The 19,675-nt window shown below is 36.4% G+C and overlaps 1 protein-coding gene across 2 annotated transcripts in view; it reads left to right on the forward strand.

Annotated features, from left to right (window-relative positions):
• ap1g1 (adaptor related protein complex 1 subunit gamma 1) overlaps positions 1–19,675 on the forward strand; it is a 212,642-nt gene that overhangs the window by 175,033 nt on the left and 17,934 nt on the right. For both annotated transcript variants that reach the window (XM_039763306.1, XM_039763307.1), the window contains one exon: positions 13,481–13,582. In XM_039763306.1, the coding sequence (XP_039619240.1) occupies positions 13,481–13,582 (102 nt within the window). The remainder of the gene's footprint in view (positions 1–13,480; positions 13,583–19,675) is intronic.

Here is a 19,675-nt window from a genome sequence, read left to right on the forward strand (position 1 = left end):
TATTTGTGCTTATCCAAAAGCAAAATAGGAATCAACATTTCTGTCTAATAATTCGCCACATTCCGATCCATTACACTTTCCTTTACTTTTCCCAGATGGTGAAACAGGATGGTCATACAATATGAAACACACAAAATCAGAAAAATGAATAACAACAACACAATATTTCAGGGCAAAATTAGTGATACATTCAAATGTATTTAACCCACTTCAGTCATCTCAACATATATAACGCATCATTACATTATTAATGCGTATCTAAAAGTCGAAGCTAATCGTCTCTTCTTTATTAAATCGAATCAATCAAAACTTAGAACGGAACATATGCACAGTCTCATTGATCACATTCAAAATTCAAATATCAATAGTTCAGACAAATTCAAAATATGTAAAGCAGCAATATTACCATCATCATATCAAGGTAGTCCAAGAGCATTGATAGATAGATAAATAGATACTTTATTAATCCCCAAGAGGTAATTCACATACTCCAGCAGCAGCATACTGATTAAAAAAAAAAAAATTGCAACAATTATGTCACGATGCAATGGCAATATCCCAAACTATCGGTCTGCCTGATTTATTTATTTATTACAATGACATGCAATCCACAATGGCCAGAAATCTGCAGATTCTTGAGAACAATACCATTGGCTATATCGGCTCTGGATATTCCGACTTTCGTAAGTAAATTGTATTATCAGAAAGTCTTAATTTTCTTGAAAGAACTTGAAACGGTGTTTGGTCAAATCAGAGCATACATTTACACAATCAAATTTCAAAAACAGTGTTTACCTTGCATGCATTTATTGGTTACTTTGCAAAAAAAATTATTAACTGCTGATGATGTAGATCGATTTTTCTTTGCTGAAATTCCAAACAGAGAAACATATCCTGAATTATGGTACAGTTCTAGAACCTGAATATATTTTTCTGCATTGATGGTGCCTTTCCAGACATGCAAGCTGCCCATGCCACACGCACTCATGCAACCCCATACCATCAACAAAACAACAACATTTATTTATATAGCACATTTTCATACAAACAGTAGCTCAAAGTGCTTTACATATTAAAGAATAGAAAAATGAAAGACATAATTATAAAAAATAAATCAACATTAACATCGAATAAGAGTAAGGTTCAATGGCCAGGGGACAGAAAAACAAAAAAACTCCAGACGGCTGGAGAAAAAATAAAATCTGTAGGGATTCCAGACCATGATACCGCCCAGTCCCCTCTGGGCATTCTACCTAACATAAATGAAACAGTCCTCTTTGGATTTAGGGTTCTCACGGAAGGGCTTGATGATGATGATGGTCACGTAGACTTCTTCCTTTTAATCCGTCCATCATTGTTGGAGCATCATGAAGCTTTGAGTAGGTGGAGGTGGCGCAGGCCACCACCACAAAGAAACCGGAAAAAGAAACAGAAAAGAGAGTAGGGGTCAGTACCGATTTTAGAGCCACCATGAATAGTTGTTATGATGAATTGAACATACAGAGTATCAGGATTAAGTTAAATTACGATTAAAATGAAGTTATAAAAGGCCATGTTAAAGTAATGTGTTTTCAGCAGTGTTTTAAAGTGCTCTACTGTATCAGCCTGGCGAATTCCTATTGGCAGGCTATTCCAGATTTTAGGTGCATAACAGCAGAAGGCCGCCTCACCACTTCTTTTAAGTTTTGTTCTTGGAATTCTAAGGAGACACTCATTTGAGGATCTGAGGTTACGATTTGGAATATAAGGTGTCAGACATTCCATATATAAGATGGGGCTAGATTATTTAAGGCTTTATAAACCATAAGCAGAATTTTAAAGTCAATTCTGAATGACACAGGTAACCAGTGTAGTGACATCAAAACTGGAGTAATGTGTTCTGATTTTCTTTTCCTAGTTAGGATTCTAGCAGCTGCATTCTGCACTAGTTGCAAACGATTTATATCTTTTTTGGGTAGTCCTGAGAGGAGTGCGTTACAGTAATCTAGTCGACTGAAAACAAACGCGTGAACTAATTTCTCAGCATCTTTCAGTGATAAAGAGGTCTAACTTTACTTATGTTTCTTAAGTGAAAAATGCTGTCCTAATGATCTGATTAATATGTGATTTAAAATTCAGATTACAGTCAACAATCACCCCTAAGCTTTTTACCTCCGTCTTGACTTTTAATCCTAATGTATCCAGTTTATTTCTAATAGCCTCATTGTATCCATTATTGCTGATCACTAAAATTTCAGTTTTCTCTTTATTTAACTTGAGAAAATTACTATTCATCCATTCTGAGATACTAGTCAGACATTGTGTTAGTGAATCAATAGAATCGGGTCATCAGGTGCTATTGATAAGTACAGCTGTGTGTCATCAGCATAGCTGTGGTAGCTCACGTTGTGCCCTGAGATAATCTGACCTAACGGAAGCATGTAGATTGAGAATAACAGCGGACCCAGGATAGAGCCTTGTGGAACACCATATTGGATATCATGTGTCTTCGAGTTGTAATTCCCACAACTAACAAAATATTTTCTCCCTGTCAGGTAGGATTCAAACCAATTTAAGACACTGCCAGAGAGGCCCACCCATTGACTAAGGCGATTTCTAAGAATGTTGTGATCAATGGTGTCAAATGCAGCACTCAGATCTAAGAGGATGAGAACAGATAAATGGCCTCTGTCTGCATTTACCCGCAAGTCATTTACTACTTTAACGAGTGCAGTTTCTGTGCTGTGATTTGTTCTAAAACCTGACTGAAATTTATCAAGAATAGCATGTTTATTTAGGTGGTCATTTAACTGCATAATGACTGCCTTCTCTAGAACTTTACTTAAGAAGGGCAGTTAGAGATGGGTCTAAAATTTTCAAGAGCGAGGGGTCAAGATTATGTTTCTTAAGTAGGGGTTTAACTACAGCAGTCTTAAGACAGTCTGGGAAGACCCCAGTATCTAGTGACGAATTTACTATGTCAAGAACATTATCAATTAGCACGCCTGATACTTCTTTGAAAAACCTTGTTGGTATCGGGTCAAGGACGAAGGTGGAGGGTTTTAATTGAGATATTATTTTTGTAAATCAGGTAAATCTATCCTAGTGAAAGAGTTTAATTTGTTTATAACAGGATGTTGGGGTTTAGGGGATCCTTAGTGTTGGGGAGATATACTATGTTATTTCTAATATCATTAATTTTTGATTGAAAATACAGCGACAGCCTCACAGGTTTCACTGGAAGCACTTAGGAGGCATTCCTTTGAGCTACCTGGGTTTAGTAGGTGATCAATTGTTGAAAATAAGACTCTAGGATTACTAGCATTGTTATTTATAATATTAGAGAAATAGCAGCGCTCTCAAGACGGACAGTGTTATTGTATTCTGTTATTTTGACTTTTAATATTTCGTGGTGGATAGTAAGTTTACTCTTCCTCCATTGACGCTCAGCTCTACGGCATGTTCTCTTTAAATCAGACACTCTTTGGGTCTTCCATGGTATACCAATGCTAGAAGATTTTTTCACTGTCTTTTCAGGTGCAACTATGTCAACAGCAGCTCTCACTTTAGAATTAAATCTTTCCACCTTACTATTTACATTGTCCTCGCTATTATAGCTGGCACTATAAACGGACTGATTGCTTAAAATGTTTGTAAGTTTTAAAGCTGCTGCGAATCAAAGAAGCGTTTTTAACAATATGCTTCTCATGAGTGTTTTTATCATTATTTCTATATTAAAAGTAGAAGAAAATGGTCTGATAGACCAATATCAATGATCTGTTTTATATCAACTTTCAGTCCTTTAGTAATCACTAAGTCTAATGTATGACCTGCTTTATGTGTAGGCTGATTTATGAGTTGTCTCAAATCAAAAGAATCCAGGAGGTTCATAAATTCTTTTACTTTTAGATCACACTGATTATCTATATGAAAATTAAAGTCGCCAACTATTAGGAGTGTGTCATATTAGTAATTAAAATTGACATTAAGTCAGAGAATTCCTCAAAAACGACGTTATATTTAGGAGGTCTATACACGGATAGTATTAGAACTTGAGAATCTCCATGAATAACAACGGCGAGATACTCAAAGGACTTGAACTTACCAAAACTGACATCTTTACATTTTAATCGCTCGAGTAAATGTTAGCCAATCCGCCCCTTTTCCCTGGCGGTTTGAATGAGTAAAACTGTAATCCGGAGGCAGATTCGATTAAAACTGACGCGCATCTGAATTCAGCCATGTTTCATTTAGTGCAATAAGATCTATTTTTATCACTAATAAGATCGTTGATAAAAACGTTTTGTTAGTTAAAGCTCTGACATTTAATAGTGCCATATTTAATGTTTCGAGGTGCAGAGATGAGTACTATGTGCGTATTGTTATTTGGAATAGGAACTAAATTATTATTATTAGCCGCTCTGTGTATATTTTTTGTTTAATCTGTGATCTGTTTTTATAGTTTTAATACATTGTTCCTCTAAAATAGTGATTTTAATTAGATTATTGGAGTTTATGCCGTATTTCCTAGGTTTTCTACGTGCATTGAGATTGCTTATTACAGTATTAATGGTGTGAACTTTAACGGAAGACTCTATTAAACATTCATCATGTCCTGGCACAGCAGTATTATTTCGAAGGGGTTAAGAGCAGAGATAGATAGTCAAGAAAACGAATTACCTTCGATATGTTTTCGGAGAGGACCCGGCGCGAAACTGTTCGGATGCAGGCCATCACGCTTGAAGAGACGCGCCTTTCCAAAAGAGATTCCAATTGTTGATGAAGCCGACATCCTTCTTCTTGCAGAACCCTGTAGCCAGTTGTTCAACCCTAGCAGACGACTGTAGTACTCGTTGGATCGTCTGACGAGAGTCGTGGACCAAACGAAGATCTTTGCCGATGGGGTCCTCTCCTTCGTGTCTCTAATCAGAGCTGCGAAGTCAGCCTTCAGGATTTCTGATTGTCGGTGCCTTATATCGCTTACGCCGGCATGCAAGACGATTGATCCAACTGCCCTCTCCTTGTGTTTCGTAGACTGCTGGCGACGCTTCATTACATCTCGGACACGAGCACCGGAAAACAAGAAACAAACGATTTTGCATTAGGGCATGCGACATTAAGGTTTCTAACGATGGAATCACCTACCACTAATACATCACCAGGTGCTGAAGGCGAAATGGGGACGCGTAGAGGGTCAAACCGGTTCTGAGATAAAATGCTCGCCTGTGCCGATGGAGGTGCTCTGGCCTTGAACCCCCGCCTGCATAGCTGAAATCCACCGAGGTCAGCAGCGGCGTCGCTCCTACGAGACGCGGGGGTGAGGTCGGCACAACGCGGGGTTGATGTTTCGCCGGTTCCAGATGGCAAGGACGGTTTATCCAACAGCCGGGCCTTCAGATTTCTCAGGTATTTCCGTCGGGACAGGAGTTTCTGAATCTTTTCATCAAGTGCTTGGAGTTCCTCAATTACGATTTCAACGCGAGTTACCCCACTGTCGGCCATTTTCTACTTCGTGCCCTAAGAGAAATGAGAGAGAGAGGTTAGAGAGACAGACAGACAGACCAAAGATGCAGAGATGCAGGCTTCTGAACTGAGCGTTGATAACAACTTGGGTTGTTCTTGTCCTCTTCGGTCCGGATGACATGGCGTCCCAGATTTCCAAAAAGAACTTTGAATCGTGACTCGTCTGACCACAGAACAGTCTTCCATTTTGCCACACTCCATTTTAAATGATCCCTGGCCCAGTGAAACGCCTGAGCTTGTGGATCTTGCTTAGAAATGGCTTCTTCTTTGCACTGTAGAGTTTCAGCTGGCAACGGCGGATGGCACGGTGGATTGTGTTCACTGACAATGGTTTCTGGAAGTATTCCTGAGCCCATTCTGTGATTTCCTTTACAGTAGCATTCCTGGTTGTGGTGCAGTGTCATTTAAGGGCCCGGAGATCACGGGCATCCAGTATGGTTTTACGGCCTTGACCCTTACGCACAGAAATTGTTCCAGATTCTCTGAATCTTTGGATGATGTTATGCACAGTTGATGATGATAGATGCAAAGTCTTTGCAATTTTTCGCTGGGTATCACCTTTCTGATATTGCTCCACTATCTTTCTGCGCAACATTGTGGGAATTGGTGATCCTCTACCCATCTTGGCTTCTGAGAGACACTGCCACTCTGAGAAGCTCTTTTTATACCCAATTATGTTGCCAATTGACTTAATTAGTGTTAATTGGTCTTCCAGCTCTTTGTTATGCTCAAATTTACTTTTTCCAGCCTATTATTGCTACTTGTCCCAACTTTTTTGGGAAATTTTGAATCAACATATTTTTCCTTTAAAATGATACATTTACTCTGATTAAACTTTTGATCTGTCATCTACGTTCCATTACAAATAAAATATTGACATTTGCCATCTCCACATCATTGCATTCAGTTTTTATTCACAATTTGTTTAGTGTCCCAACTTTTTTGGAATCCGTAATATAACCCGTAATTTACTCAAAAGATTTGATTGCCATATTAATGTCGAGTATTGAGCATCGGTGATGAGTATTAAGTACATCTACAAGTACATTCATAAAGGGCACGATAGGATACGTGTAACTTTATCGAAAGAACAGTCGCAGGATGAAGCTCAAGCATATTTAGATACTCGGTACGTCAGTGCAATGGAAAGTGGGTGGCATTTAATGGAATTGCCAATGCACAGTCGAAGTCATTCTGTTGAATTATCACCGATTCAATTACCAGGTCAGAATATGATTCAATTTAAAGAAGGGGAAGAAGCAGAAGCTTGATAGGTAGCAAAAACTAAAAATGCAAAATTATTGGCTTATTTTGAACTTAATAAAAAAACGACGTAAATGCAAAAGCATATACGTATGCGCAAATACCATTGCACATGGCAAAAACAAAAGGGAATGTGGCATCCAAGAAAAATTTAATTGCAATATTGCTGCTTGATTAAATATTGTATCACCAAAAGATATTGAACAGTTTCATTTAAAATTGTTGCGTGAATCGAAAGGAGAAACGTTGTATTAAGACGTTCTAACTATAGATGGAACTACATATGGTATTTTTCAAAAAGCGGAATGAGCAGCTGGATTATGTAAATGAGACAACTATATTTTTGAAATGATGTCTGATGCCACTTCTGTAATGATGCCTGACAAATTAAGACACTTCTTCATGTATTTAATTGACGGGTGAAGTTGATGCTTTACAATTATCAGAAACATTCAAAGGACCATTAGCCGAAAAGTCGAATGAACAAACTGCTCTTTCAGTCATCAAAGAATTGTTAGAAACAAAAGATTTAACAATGCAGCATTTTGGACTTCCAGAAGAAATTAACTAATCAGAGGTAAAGAAAGAGACAACAGCAGATGAAGATATAACAGTGGAAGACCATAGAAAATTATATCAGGAAATGTATTTACAATTAAATGATGATCAAAGATCAATTTTCGACATAATTCAAAAAAGTGTCCTCTGAGAAATTAAACAGCGGTTATTCTTCATAGATGGACCAGGCGGAGCAGGAAAAACATTTTTATATAAATGTTTAGTCCATTATTACAAACAGCTATGCAACAATATTACATCAATAGCATGGGACAGGTATAGCGGCAATTCTTCCATATGGAAAAACAGCCCACGAAACGTTTAACTTACCTTTAAATATCACGGACGAAGATGTTACATTGAACTGGAAAATGAAGATGAAACCAGAAATGCTGCAGAATTAAATATTTGTTTGGGACGAAGCGTCAGTGATCCCTCTAACAGTATTAAATGTAATTGACAAAACGTTTAGGGATGTTTTTGGATCTGAAAAACCGTTTGCAGGAAAACCTTTATATGGGAGCTGACTTTAGACAAGTTCTACCAGTAGTCAAGAAAGGAGGCCGAAAGCAGATTTACGATGCATGCCTAAAGAGTGGACTTTTGTGGGCCTTGTTCCAACAATTCAAATTACAAAAAAATATGCAGCAAATAAAAATTCGGATGATTTTGCAAACTGGCTACTAGACATTGGCAACTTTAAAATTCAAAATCTCCAAATAAAAGAAGACTTATGTAAAAATCTTATTGAAGAATTTTATCTTTTAGGATTATCAACAGAAGAAATGAGTACACGGGCAATCCAAGTTAGCTTTTTTCAGTTTTATTCTCTCAATGACAATCACGCTCTAACAACCACCTCTCCTGATCTGACTCTAAGTAACAGTGCCAGTGTAAATTCACACCCGATCTGATGCTGTTCGTTTTCAAATAATATTGCCTTATTGAGATGGTGTTTTCTGATTGGTACTATTCAGGTTATAAAATGATTTCTTCCAAATATCATACATACCTATGTCTGTTTTTGTCAGTGTGGCTTTGACATCATGGATAATAAGGTGCATACTAATTTAGCTTGAGCAGGAACACTCCATAAAACTGAATAAAAAAAAATCGAGTGATGGTGATATATGAAGAACACAGATTCACCAGCGTTTGTTTGTCAGCTTTTATCCCTCCAAATCAGAGAATGTCCAGTTCCATTGCCTCAAAACACCACTCACATTTACAGTTACTCCCAGTTTCAAATAAAAACTAACAGCGTCAGATCCCTAGGGCGGTAGTATGTATCGTGATCATGAAGTGAATTGAAAAAAAAAAGGTAACTTTTACAAGTACAGTACTATAAATGTACACGGTCTGTTACAGACGCAAACCAAATGTATGTGTGTACTGTATAATATTAACAATAAGAGCAGCGAGCTACTGAAAAAACGGCAAATATAGGAGGCAGTGGGAATTGAACCGGTGGCCTCTTGATTACAAGTCAGCAAATCTTACCGCTTATGCCACGGAAACTGTTGTATCGTCCTTGAACCTTTTGTCAAAGTATTTATTTGATTTTTGGACTTCAGGCTTCACACATTCTATAGTTTATGCCTACATTGTGTAACATTTATTACTAAAATATGAAAAAGTTTCTGTTTTAACAATGCGTTTACACAGATTACTGTAGAAACGGAACACACATGAAATGCATGTGTTCCAAATAACAATCTATTATTTCCACCCTAAAACTCCAGCACTTCACTCCCAGATAATCAAACAAGGCATGAGCTGGGAGAACTTAGTGAATGCTTGTCTTAATCAGCACATTTACAGGACAAAAGACGCTGACGGAGAGGTGCGAATGGATTTAAGGTGGGCCGGATTTACGAGTTTTCTCGTAGGTTCTGGTAATTCTAATGTTAACAAATCACAGGGACCAACATTCGAAAAAGTTGGTTTATTTATAAGAGAAAAAGAAATATTTTCTCCCGGGCAGTTATACGTTGCATTGTACGTTGCGTTGTCATGATGTAAGTCGAAAAACTGAATCAAAATTCAATGGGGTCTTGAAGTAAATGTAATTACAAATATTGTTTTTACCATAGTTCTAAAATAAAAGTGAAAATAATGAAATTGAAACAATTCCCAGGAAAAAAAAGGTGTTTGTGTTGCAATTACTTAGTACGTTTTCTTTAATTTTTCACTTAAGCTGGCACTTAAATCATTTTTTAGGCAAATAGAAAACTTAAGATATAAAGAGGTAGAGGAAGTGATGGTGAAGGTGGTAGGAAATGAGAACAGCGTCCGTATGCATGCGCCACACTGCCTCCCTGCTGGGTGCTGCGGAGAGTTGATTCTAAAATAAAGAAAAAGAGGAATAACCTTTGGAGGTCAATCATCACCCCAAAAGTGGATAGTTGATGTCATGTAGTACATGTGCACCAAATTTCAGGTTAATAGTTCAAACGGTTTGTGAGCTACAGGTGATTTAAAATCCTAGACAGACTAACGGACAGCCACGGTAGCGTATTATATATAAAAATTATTTATTAACTGATGCTTTTATTCAAGTCAGCTTTGAACATTTGAGATACAATTGGTTACATTAATTTTTTTCTCCAAATGGAGCACAAGCATTTTAAGTGACTTGCTCAGGGTCACTCAGTGACAGTAGAGGAATTTGAACCCGCAACTTTAGGGTATGTGTCGTAAGCCTTAATCACTAAGCCACACCTCCTGTCTATGAGTTGCAGTAGTAGAAGTCTGTTTTAGGATGTCAGCCTAGTACATCTCAATTTTTCATTTTATCCTACCCATTCCCAGAAGAGTTATACCTCAATCAAAGACAATTTCTCATGCATAGCTCTCATTGCGTGAGTCTGCAGATTTTAAGTAGGATTGAGGATCAGGCTCTTGACTGGGTCTTTACAGCACATTAACCTTTTTTAAAGTCATTAATTAATTTTTCATTTTTACACTTTCTTTTGGGAATTTCTAATCTGCTAATCTGACTGTTTTGCCTATCTGAATGTTGGAAACCATATTCAGATATTTAAATATCACCAAGTTGGAATCTTAATAGCATCTTCGAGTTTTCATCTTGGTTGATCATTCATTTTAGAGGAATACCATTATCTTTGCAATGTCTTGATTTTGCAGTATTTCCAGCACTTCTTAGTGACGATTCTCAGTGTCTGAATCTGGAACAAACATAGGAGAATTGGCATATTAAGTCATACATAGTGTATTAAGCATATAGGGAGAACACAAGATATCAAATGGAAGACTATAATACAAAATCTACCGTAACCTTCAATAAATTGTCTTTTGATGAAGAAGACTGACCTTGCAGATGGATAGAAGTAGAAATTCTTTAGCACTCAAAAAATGAAAACTATATCATACTGTAATTCTGGTCTTTATCGTTCTATTTTACAGTGTCATGCAGTTTCCTTTACTGTATTACTATATATACTATAAAACACTTAAAATACATTATTCCACATATGATTAAGTTTTATTATCGGTACACGTTAAAATGAAACTCATTTGCATGTTTTCACAGACTAGTGACAATAGTACAGTACCAAGATAGGCACAAAAGCCTATAGAATTAATTTTAACATGTATATACAATTTATGCATATAAAGGAAACAGTCATGCAGTTGTCAGTATATTTAGTGGTGCAAGAAATGTATGTAAAGTCTTGAAGTTACTATGTATCCCTCTACTGATTTAATAAATTTTCTGTTAGGTCCATTGTGGAATTTGAGTTTCTGTGCTTTATATATTGAAGAAACCAACTTAACAAAAAGTGCACACAAACAGAATTTTTGTAGTAGTAATGATTGCACATGATGCCATTTAATTCTAGTTAGTTTAAGATATTTTGAAAGCTGACAAAAGGTCTTAAAACATTTGTCTTGATTTTCAACTTTACATTAATAAAAGCCGAGGTAATATAGATGTGTAGAACTTTGATGTCCATTGTATATTAACTATGAATAAAATACTGGCATCATTCAAGCAGTACATTAAAACAAGGTATAATGCATATTTAAGACTCTTAAGAGTCTTCATACAGTGCCAAGCACTAAATGCTAAATACCTTTTTCAAAAAGCAGATACCTAAATTACCTTTAAGGATAATTCGCTAAAAATTCTGCCTGTTTGGTACCATACTCTGAATGAGTTGTGGTTTTTCAATGCTCTCACGTCACTTGCTTAATAATTCGGAACAACCTGTTTAAGCAGGTTTCCCTTTAATGAAGATCACCTGGCAAACTATTTAAAAAAACTTTTCAGAGTTTGAGACCAATTATCTAAAAAGATACAAGAAATTGAAATAAGCAAACACTTCAATTGATAAACTAAAAACTAAATATTTATTTTACCGAAGTCCTACGGATATGTGACTTGCATAATTGTTTAGAACACTTTATTATTTTCATATGCAGAGCAGTAAAACAGTGGTTAGTAATGCTGCCTTTATGTTGTGTTCTAGGTTTAAATTGTATGCCCAGTTAACAGTATGGTGTTAATATGATTTACCAATATTTGCTAGAATTTTCTTCCTCTGGTTTTTTTTTTCTTCAATGTCTGCAAATGTATGCATGCTTTTTAAATGGTTATTCTAAATCAGCCCTGTTTGAGTGATGGTGTGTAGAAAATCAGGCTATTTTACATCAAGCACTGCTTTGATATACGCATTCACCCCCAGCAACACTGAATTTGGTTAAGCATGTGTGACTTTGTTATGTGTTGTTACTTTATATATGTCGGTCTGACTTTTGGAAGTTTAAGATGTCAAACGATCCCTTTAACGAGCCAAAAGCAAGGTTCCCTCTAATTTCATGTTGGATAGTGCTAAGTGGCTCTTTACTTACTTAGGCAGTATTTTTCACAATGCAACAGTGTGTAAGATAAAATTTTATGTATGGTGTTGCAAATAAATAGGGCAGAATTTTTGCATTTTTCATGTATTTTTTAATTGTATACATTTATATTCTGCACTTCTTAAACAGTCTACAAGTCTAAGTCTGAGTATAAAATAAAACAAAACTTAAAAAGAAATGGACAACACTGCTTCAGCTACCGTGGGGGAAACTTAAAAATATGGTGAAATGGGTGCAAGATTAAGTGGTTCCATGCTTTCTTGCTACTGGTCAGGAAAAAGTTGATTGCAGCAAAATGTCTGCCTGTGGTGTCATTCAAGGTTTCTGGATCATTACAGCATAGCTATCTTGGATAATGAGTTGTTTTGTTTTGTTTTGTTTTGTATGTTTTGGCTAGCATAAAAGTCCAGTAATTGGACACATCACACAACTGTGCCTATTTATTATTTATCTCAGAAAGGAATTACTAAATCACATTTTTAAAATTGATATCGGAACACAGATGAAACTGACAAATTCTCAACCCGATAGTTTGCTTACTGAAGTATTCCAAAAATAATTGTTAGCTGTATTATTTTGAACTTAATAGTTTAATATTGTATATGATTTGATGTGATTGCTATATGACTAGTTGGTGTTGTAGAGAACAGAACTCAATGGCAAAGTTGTTAGCTCTTCTTATCAGAGACTTGGACTCATGTAAAATTCCAACATTGTAATTGTTTTTGTGATTGAATGTCTTTGATATGTCTGTTTGAGTTTTCCCTCAAAACATTGAGTTCCTCTCACATCCTTGGGCCACATTATGTTTATGTACCTGAAGAAGAAAGTTTGTGGGTTTTTTTTTTTTCTTTTTTGTTTTTCTTGGATTAGAAGCCTAGGTCAAAGCACAAATCTACTGTGGACCTTCAGGACTAATATTGCTCAATCATGTTCTAGGTGAACCCTTAAGCTAGCAACTTAAGTAAGCTCCTGCATGTTAGACAATTGTATATGTCAGCTGGTTCAATATGCCTTTGAAAATGTATGTTGTTTTAAGTCTATGTGGGAATTAATTCTTTCACTCTTTTCTTGCGCATAGCACTCTATTTAGTGTGAGTTATGATGTAGTTTTTTGTTATAATTGAATTTTTATATAATAATCATTTAATTATTTCTCTTTTTCAGGTGGTGTAAATGCCTTTATATAATCTCCTCTTATTTTTTGTAGCCATAAGTATATTTGCTGTTAATATTTGTTTAAAACTAATGTCTTATAATGTCACATTTGTAGGGGGTCCAGTAACAGTGCCTACGGCTCCTCTTTCAGTGTCTCAGACTCCTTTCTTGCTGGATGGCTTAGGACCTCAGCCTTTGTTTAATGATGTTACAGCAGGTAAAAATATCCATTTAATTTTGACATTCATCAACAGTTTTATCATTTGAAGTTTGACTCTGATGATTTAATTGTGTTTTTCTATATTGGTTATCCTATAAGTAAATGTAATTGCTAAGTATCAGTTTAGATTATTCCTATTCACAATGGTAGGACAAGATCAGGATTACTTATTAGAAATACATAGTTTCAGTTTTTTTTTTTGTGTAAAAAAGTTGTTTAGTAAAACTGTAGTGGTATTGTGTAATACACTCATAGGATAAGTTAGATTTTTTTTTCCCCCCCAAGTCATAGTTATTTCCTCTCAAACATGTATATATGTATTTGCCACACAAAATTGTGTGCAGTATTTTCTATAAATATTCAACAATATTTTGCCCCAGCTGGCACTTTTCAATGGAGGCAAAAAGGCATGAGTCGTCATTGGAAAATAAAAGCCTACAACTTACCAAATACATCCCTGTACTCTTTAATTCTCTGCTTGCTTGTCTGAGTTCTAACACAAATACGAAAGTACATCAAAACAAAGTCAACAACATGGCATGTAAAGTGTACTGTGATTTTATCTTTCAAGAGGAGACTACTCCTCAGGAGTTGGGTTGAAAAGTTATTACAGAAGACTATACACATGCATAGCTGGTCGTCTTTTAAAATAGCTGAATTTCATAATATCACATGTATAAGTTATTTTATAATAACAACAACAGCAACATTTATTTATATAGCACATTTTCATACAAAAAATATAGCTTAAAGTGCTTTACATAATAAAGAATAGAAGAATAAAAGACACAGTAAGAAAAGAAAATAAGTCAACATTAATTAACATAGAATAAGAGTAAGGTCCGATGGCCAGGGTGGACAGAAAAAAAAACTCCAGACGGCTGGAGAAAAAAATAAAATTTGTAGGGATTCCAGACCATGAGACCGCCCTGTCCCCTCTGGGCATTCTACCTAACATAAATAAAACAGTCCTCTTTGTATTTAGGATTCTCACAGAAGGACTTAATGATGATGGTCACGTAGACTTCTGGCTTTTAGTCCATCAATGTTGGAGCATCATGATGCTTTGAGTAGGTGGTGAAGTTATGAAAAGGCCATGTTAAAGTAATGTGTTTTCAGCAGTTTTTTTAAAGTGCTCCACTGTATTAGCCTGGCAAATTCCTATTAGCAGGCTATTCCAGATTTTAGGTGCATAACAGCAGAAGGCCGCCTCACTACTTCTTTTAAGTTTAGCTTTTGGAATTGTAAGGAGACACTCATTTGAGGATCTAAGGTTACGATTTGGAATATAGGGTGTCAGACATTCCGATATATAAGATGGGGCGAGGTTATTTAAGGCTTTATAAACCATAAGCAGAATTTTAAAGTCAATTCTGAAAGACACAGCTAACCAGTGTAGTGACATCAAGACTGGAGAAATGTGTTCGGATTTTCTTTTCCTTGTAAGGATTCTAGCAGCTGCATTCTGCACTCGTTGCAAATGATTTATGTCTTTTTTGGGGTAGTCCTGAGAGGAGTGCGTTACAGTAATCTAGTCGACTGAAAACAAAAGCGTGAATTAATTTCTCAGCATCTTTCAATGATATTAGAGGTCTAACTTTTGCAATGTTTCTTAAGTGAAAAAATGGTGTCCTAGTGGTCTGATGAATATGCGATTTAAAATTCAGGTTACAGTCAACAGTTTTTTACTTCCATCTTAACTTTTAATCCTAATGCATCATGTTTATTTCTAATAACCTCATTAAATCCATTATTGCCAATCACTAAAATTTCAGTTTTCTCTTTATTTAGCTTGAGAAAATTACTATTCATCCATTCAGAAATACCAGTAAGACATTGTGTTAGTAAATCGAGAGAGTCGGTGTCATCAGGTGCTATTGATAAGTACAGCTGTGTGTCATCAGCATAGCTGTGGTAGCTCACGTTGTAACGTGAGATAATCTGACCTAACAGAAGCATATAGATTGAGAAGAGCTGCGGACCCAGGATAGAGCCTTGTGGAACACCATATATAATATCATGTATCTTTGAGTTGTGATTACCACAACTAACAAAGAATTTTCTCCCTGCCAGGTAGAATTCAAACCAATTTAAGACACGGCCAGAGAGGCCCACCCATTGACTAAGGCGATTTCTAAGAATATTGTGATCAATGGTGTCAAATGCAGCACTCAGATCAAGGAGGATGAGAACAGATAAATGGCCTCTGTCTGCATTTATCCGCAAGTCATTTACTACTTTAACGAGTGCAGTTTCTTTGCTGTGATTTGTTCTAAAACCTGACTGAAATTTATCAAGAATAGCATGTTTATTGAGGTGGTCATTTAACTGCATAATGACTGCCTTCTCTAGGATTTTACTTAAGAAGGGCAGGTTAGAGATGGGTCTGAAATTTTCAAAAGCAGAGGGGTCAGGATTATTTTTCTTGAGTAGGGGTTTAACTGCAGCAGTCTTTAGACAGTCTGGGAAGACCCCCGTATTTAATGACGGATTTACTATGTCAAGAATATTATCAATTAGCACGCCTGATACTTCCTTGAAAAACCTTGTTGGTATTGGGTCAAGGACGCAGGTGGAGGGTTTCAGTTGAGAGATTATTCTATGTAAATCAGGTAAATCTATCCTGGTGAAAGAATTTAATTTCTTTATAACGGAGTACTGGGGCTTAGGAGGTTCCGCAGTGTTGGGGAGATATACTATGTTATTTCTAATATCATTACCGTAGATACTCGCGTATTAGTCGATCTCTTAGATAAGTCGAGTGTATTTTTTAAGCCGAAAATTACAAAATTTGTTATGACCCGCGTATAAGTCGAGGGTAAAACTTGGGTTTTTTCATGGCCCGTTGTCTTAATAAGTACAGTCTTCTCACCAATACCTGCTACAGTTCGATTCCCCGGCATATCAAATTGGCATTTCATCCATGTAACCAATGTTACTGAGATCAAAGTCATGCCTTTGTCTTTGCTTGATAATAAATTTATGAAAAGAACTGACCTTTTCTTCTAGATCTTTAGGCAGCTTCTGCGAGATTTTTGTTCGCTGATAAAGGCACAGCCCATATCTGTTCATAAACCGCGTACACCTGCCAGCCGATGCTTGAAATTCCAACAAAGGCTTATGTAGTGTTATGGGTCCACAAATCTCTTAGCAAAGGCCGTTTTAGTTTTTAAATAAATAATCGGTGCGCTCGCGACTTAGCGAGCCGCAGGGCAATCTGCGGTGTGGGCGTTTCTCACCTAGTGCACTGGTGAGGGACTGCCCACATCCGTGATTGTTCCTGTGGCTAATGTGCTGCAGCTGCTATGTCCTCTCTGCATATAAAGAGAAGCGCGAGTCAGTTAGAAAGGAAGGAAAAACGGAGTAAAAAAAAAACAGAGGAGGCTGCAGAAAGCAGGAGAGACAGAGAGGGTGTGCGAGTGGGCGAACGAGCGCTCGCTGGCAGCTGTGTGGTAGCCTGGGTGCTAGGCCGGGTTTTTAAAGGATTGTTTTTCTATTTTATTGATTTTTAATCCACCACTTTTGCTTTACGGTTTATTTATTCAATGAAGAGTTCTTTTGAATCACTGCACTGTACTTTGAACATTGATTTTTCTGAAAGCACTGTGCACTGTGCCATTACCCAAATTCTATGGAAAGTTGTGTTGCCCCGCGGATAAGACAACGCTGTTTTTTTGAATGAATTTTAAGGCATAACTTTTTCGACTTATACGCAAGTATCTATGTTAATTTTTTGATTGAAAAATACAGCAATGTTCTCACAGGTTTCACAGGAAGTATTTTAGGGGCATTCCTTTGTGTTACCTGGGTTTAACAGACGATAAATTGTAGAAAATAAGACTCTGGGATTACTAGCATTGTTATTTATAATCTTAGAGAAATAGCAGCGCCTCTCAAAACGGACTGTGTTATTGTATTCTGTTATTTTAAGCCTTAAAACTTATGAATGTATACATTTTTCAAGCCAAAATTGTTATGAATATTGATCCGTGTCTTAAAATTATATACAAATTGCAGAACATCTTAACCAAGCAAAATATTATTGTGTTATTCAGCCATTTTATAAGGATAATGACAATGACTGTGCACTATACTTCACTTCATCTTCCTCCACAGTGACCTTTCAATCCAAGAGGTATGGATTCTCCTAAAAAAAAAATTATCGGCAATTTACTGATTGCAATTGACAACTGCAGACAATTAGACAGTAATAACTGAAAAAGTAACACTTGGGGATCTCTTATTTTTTCACCATACAAAAGCTTATTTCATCTGTCCATCCATTTTTATTACTTTGCAAATATATGCTGCTGCTGGATTGATAGTGGGCATGTTTTTCACTGAGAGAGAATACTGAGCATACCTGTAGCATGCAATAAGAACTGAACTGATGTTATAGGCAATACTTGAAAAATACAATTGTTGGCAGTACTCTATGTTGCTGGCATTTGGTCATCTTTGTGTTGCAGTACTAATTTTATATGACATTTAAATGTTGATATAAGTAAATCATATGAGAGTCTTGGGGGTCCTCTTGGAGATCGTTGGCGTTTTGGAGCGTGAGGTATCTGTACACACTGGTAAGGCCATTTAAAGCCCTAGTTTTAGGCATACATCCTTGAGTGTAATATCATGGGGAAAGGTGCAAGACAGGACAAGGCATCAGTCCATTGAAGGGTTGACAGCACATACATACAGGCTAGGTTTAGTTTAGCAACACCAATTCACTTAAGTTTAATCAGGTTGAAGTTTAGTAAGTCCAGTACTTGGGTTTTGATGTAGGCACAATGATAGCACAGTGCTGTCTAGGCCTGGGTAAAAATATCAATTTAATGATTTATCATTTTTCGTTTAAACGGTTCAGTATTGATTCTTAAAGTCTCAAGATCGTTCTTGTGAATCTGTATCCTTCTCAATCACTATATGTAGGTTTTTGCTTATCTTTATTTTTGGCATCTGATCCAGTTGGTGGTGCTAATGCATCTGTTAAGGCTTTCTACGGAAAAAAAGCACTTTACTATCTTGCATAAACTGGTGTGTCCTCTTTAACTGAAATAAGCATGTTTGACCCTTAAATCAGATGTGTGGACAGCTGAACATAGAGGGAAGCAGATTCCTATGTGACAGTCACACATTAAAAACAACTGGGCAACTGTGGCAGATGTGTTGCAGATAAAGCGCACTGCATACCAGTCACACCGGGACCAACCTCGCTGCCGATATACAGCGCTGCTGAGATGACTCGCTCTTTGTTCAAAAACCTTTCTAGCATTTTCAGTGCGCTGTTCCATTGTGTGACCGCATCAATCACAAGTTTGTGTGTGGGCAAGTCCAATAAACTTTGCTTCTCTTTAAGCATGTGGCTAGCTAACTGTACTGCTACAAAAGTAAACATGTGCACAAAGCAGCTGACTTGAAGTAGCTCCATAATCGCAGCATTATCAGTCACGATGGCAGGTTCATTTCTTTTATTTTCCTTTCATTCAGTATCGCTATCAATAAGTAATCAGCTCTAGATCCTCGTTTTAAAATGCTCACTTTTTAAAATGCTCACTTTTTGTCTGAGGACTGTAAGGACTCATTTTCGAGACTGATTAACATGACTGCTGTAGTAAGTAGTGAGTAACTTAAGAATTATAGAAAGACACAAGTCTTCCCACTGTATCTTTAATTTTGACTAATTCAAGATTATTTTAAATGTCCGATAAGGAAATAAATTTGACTAGCAGTTTAGTTAAAGGGTGTCTACACACGAATAGGTTATTGAATAACATTTATTATTTAAGAAGCAATATTTGATTTTATAATAATATTTGCAAGATGATATAGATATTTGTTACCTTAGGTGCCTTTGCATTGTATTAAAACAATGAACTCTGATGTGGTGATACATAATGTTAGTTAAATTATAGTGTATTTTGAATGAGTGCAGTGCTGTGAAAAGTTTTTTTTAGAGCAGTGATATTTTGTTACACATCATCTAAATTAACTGTTCATTAATAACCAAGCATTTCTTCTTAAAAGTCATTTCATGCTTATGCATATTATATGAAGTGACTGTTTAGATACCCTTCCCATAAAGCGTTACTG

The sequence above is a fragment of the Polypterus senegalus genome, chromosome 9 (genome assembly GCF_016835505.1).
Source record: "Polypterus senegalus isolate Bchr_013 chromosome 9, ASM1683550v1, whole genome shotgun sequence".
Classification (NCBI taxonomy): Eukaryota; Metazoa; Chordata; class Cladistia; order Polypteriformes; family Polypteridae; genus Polypterus; species Polypterus senegalus.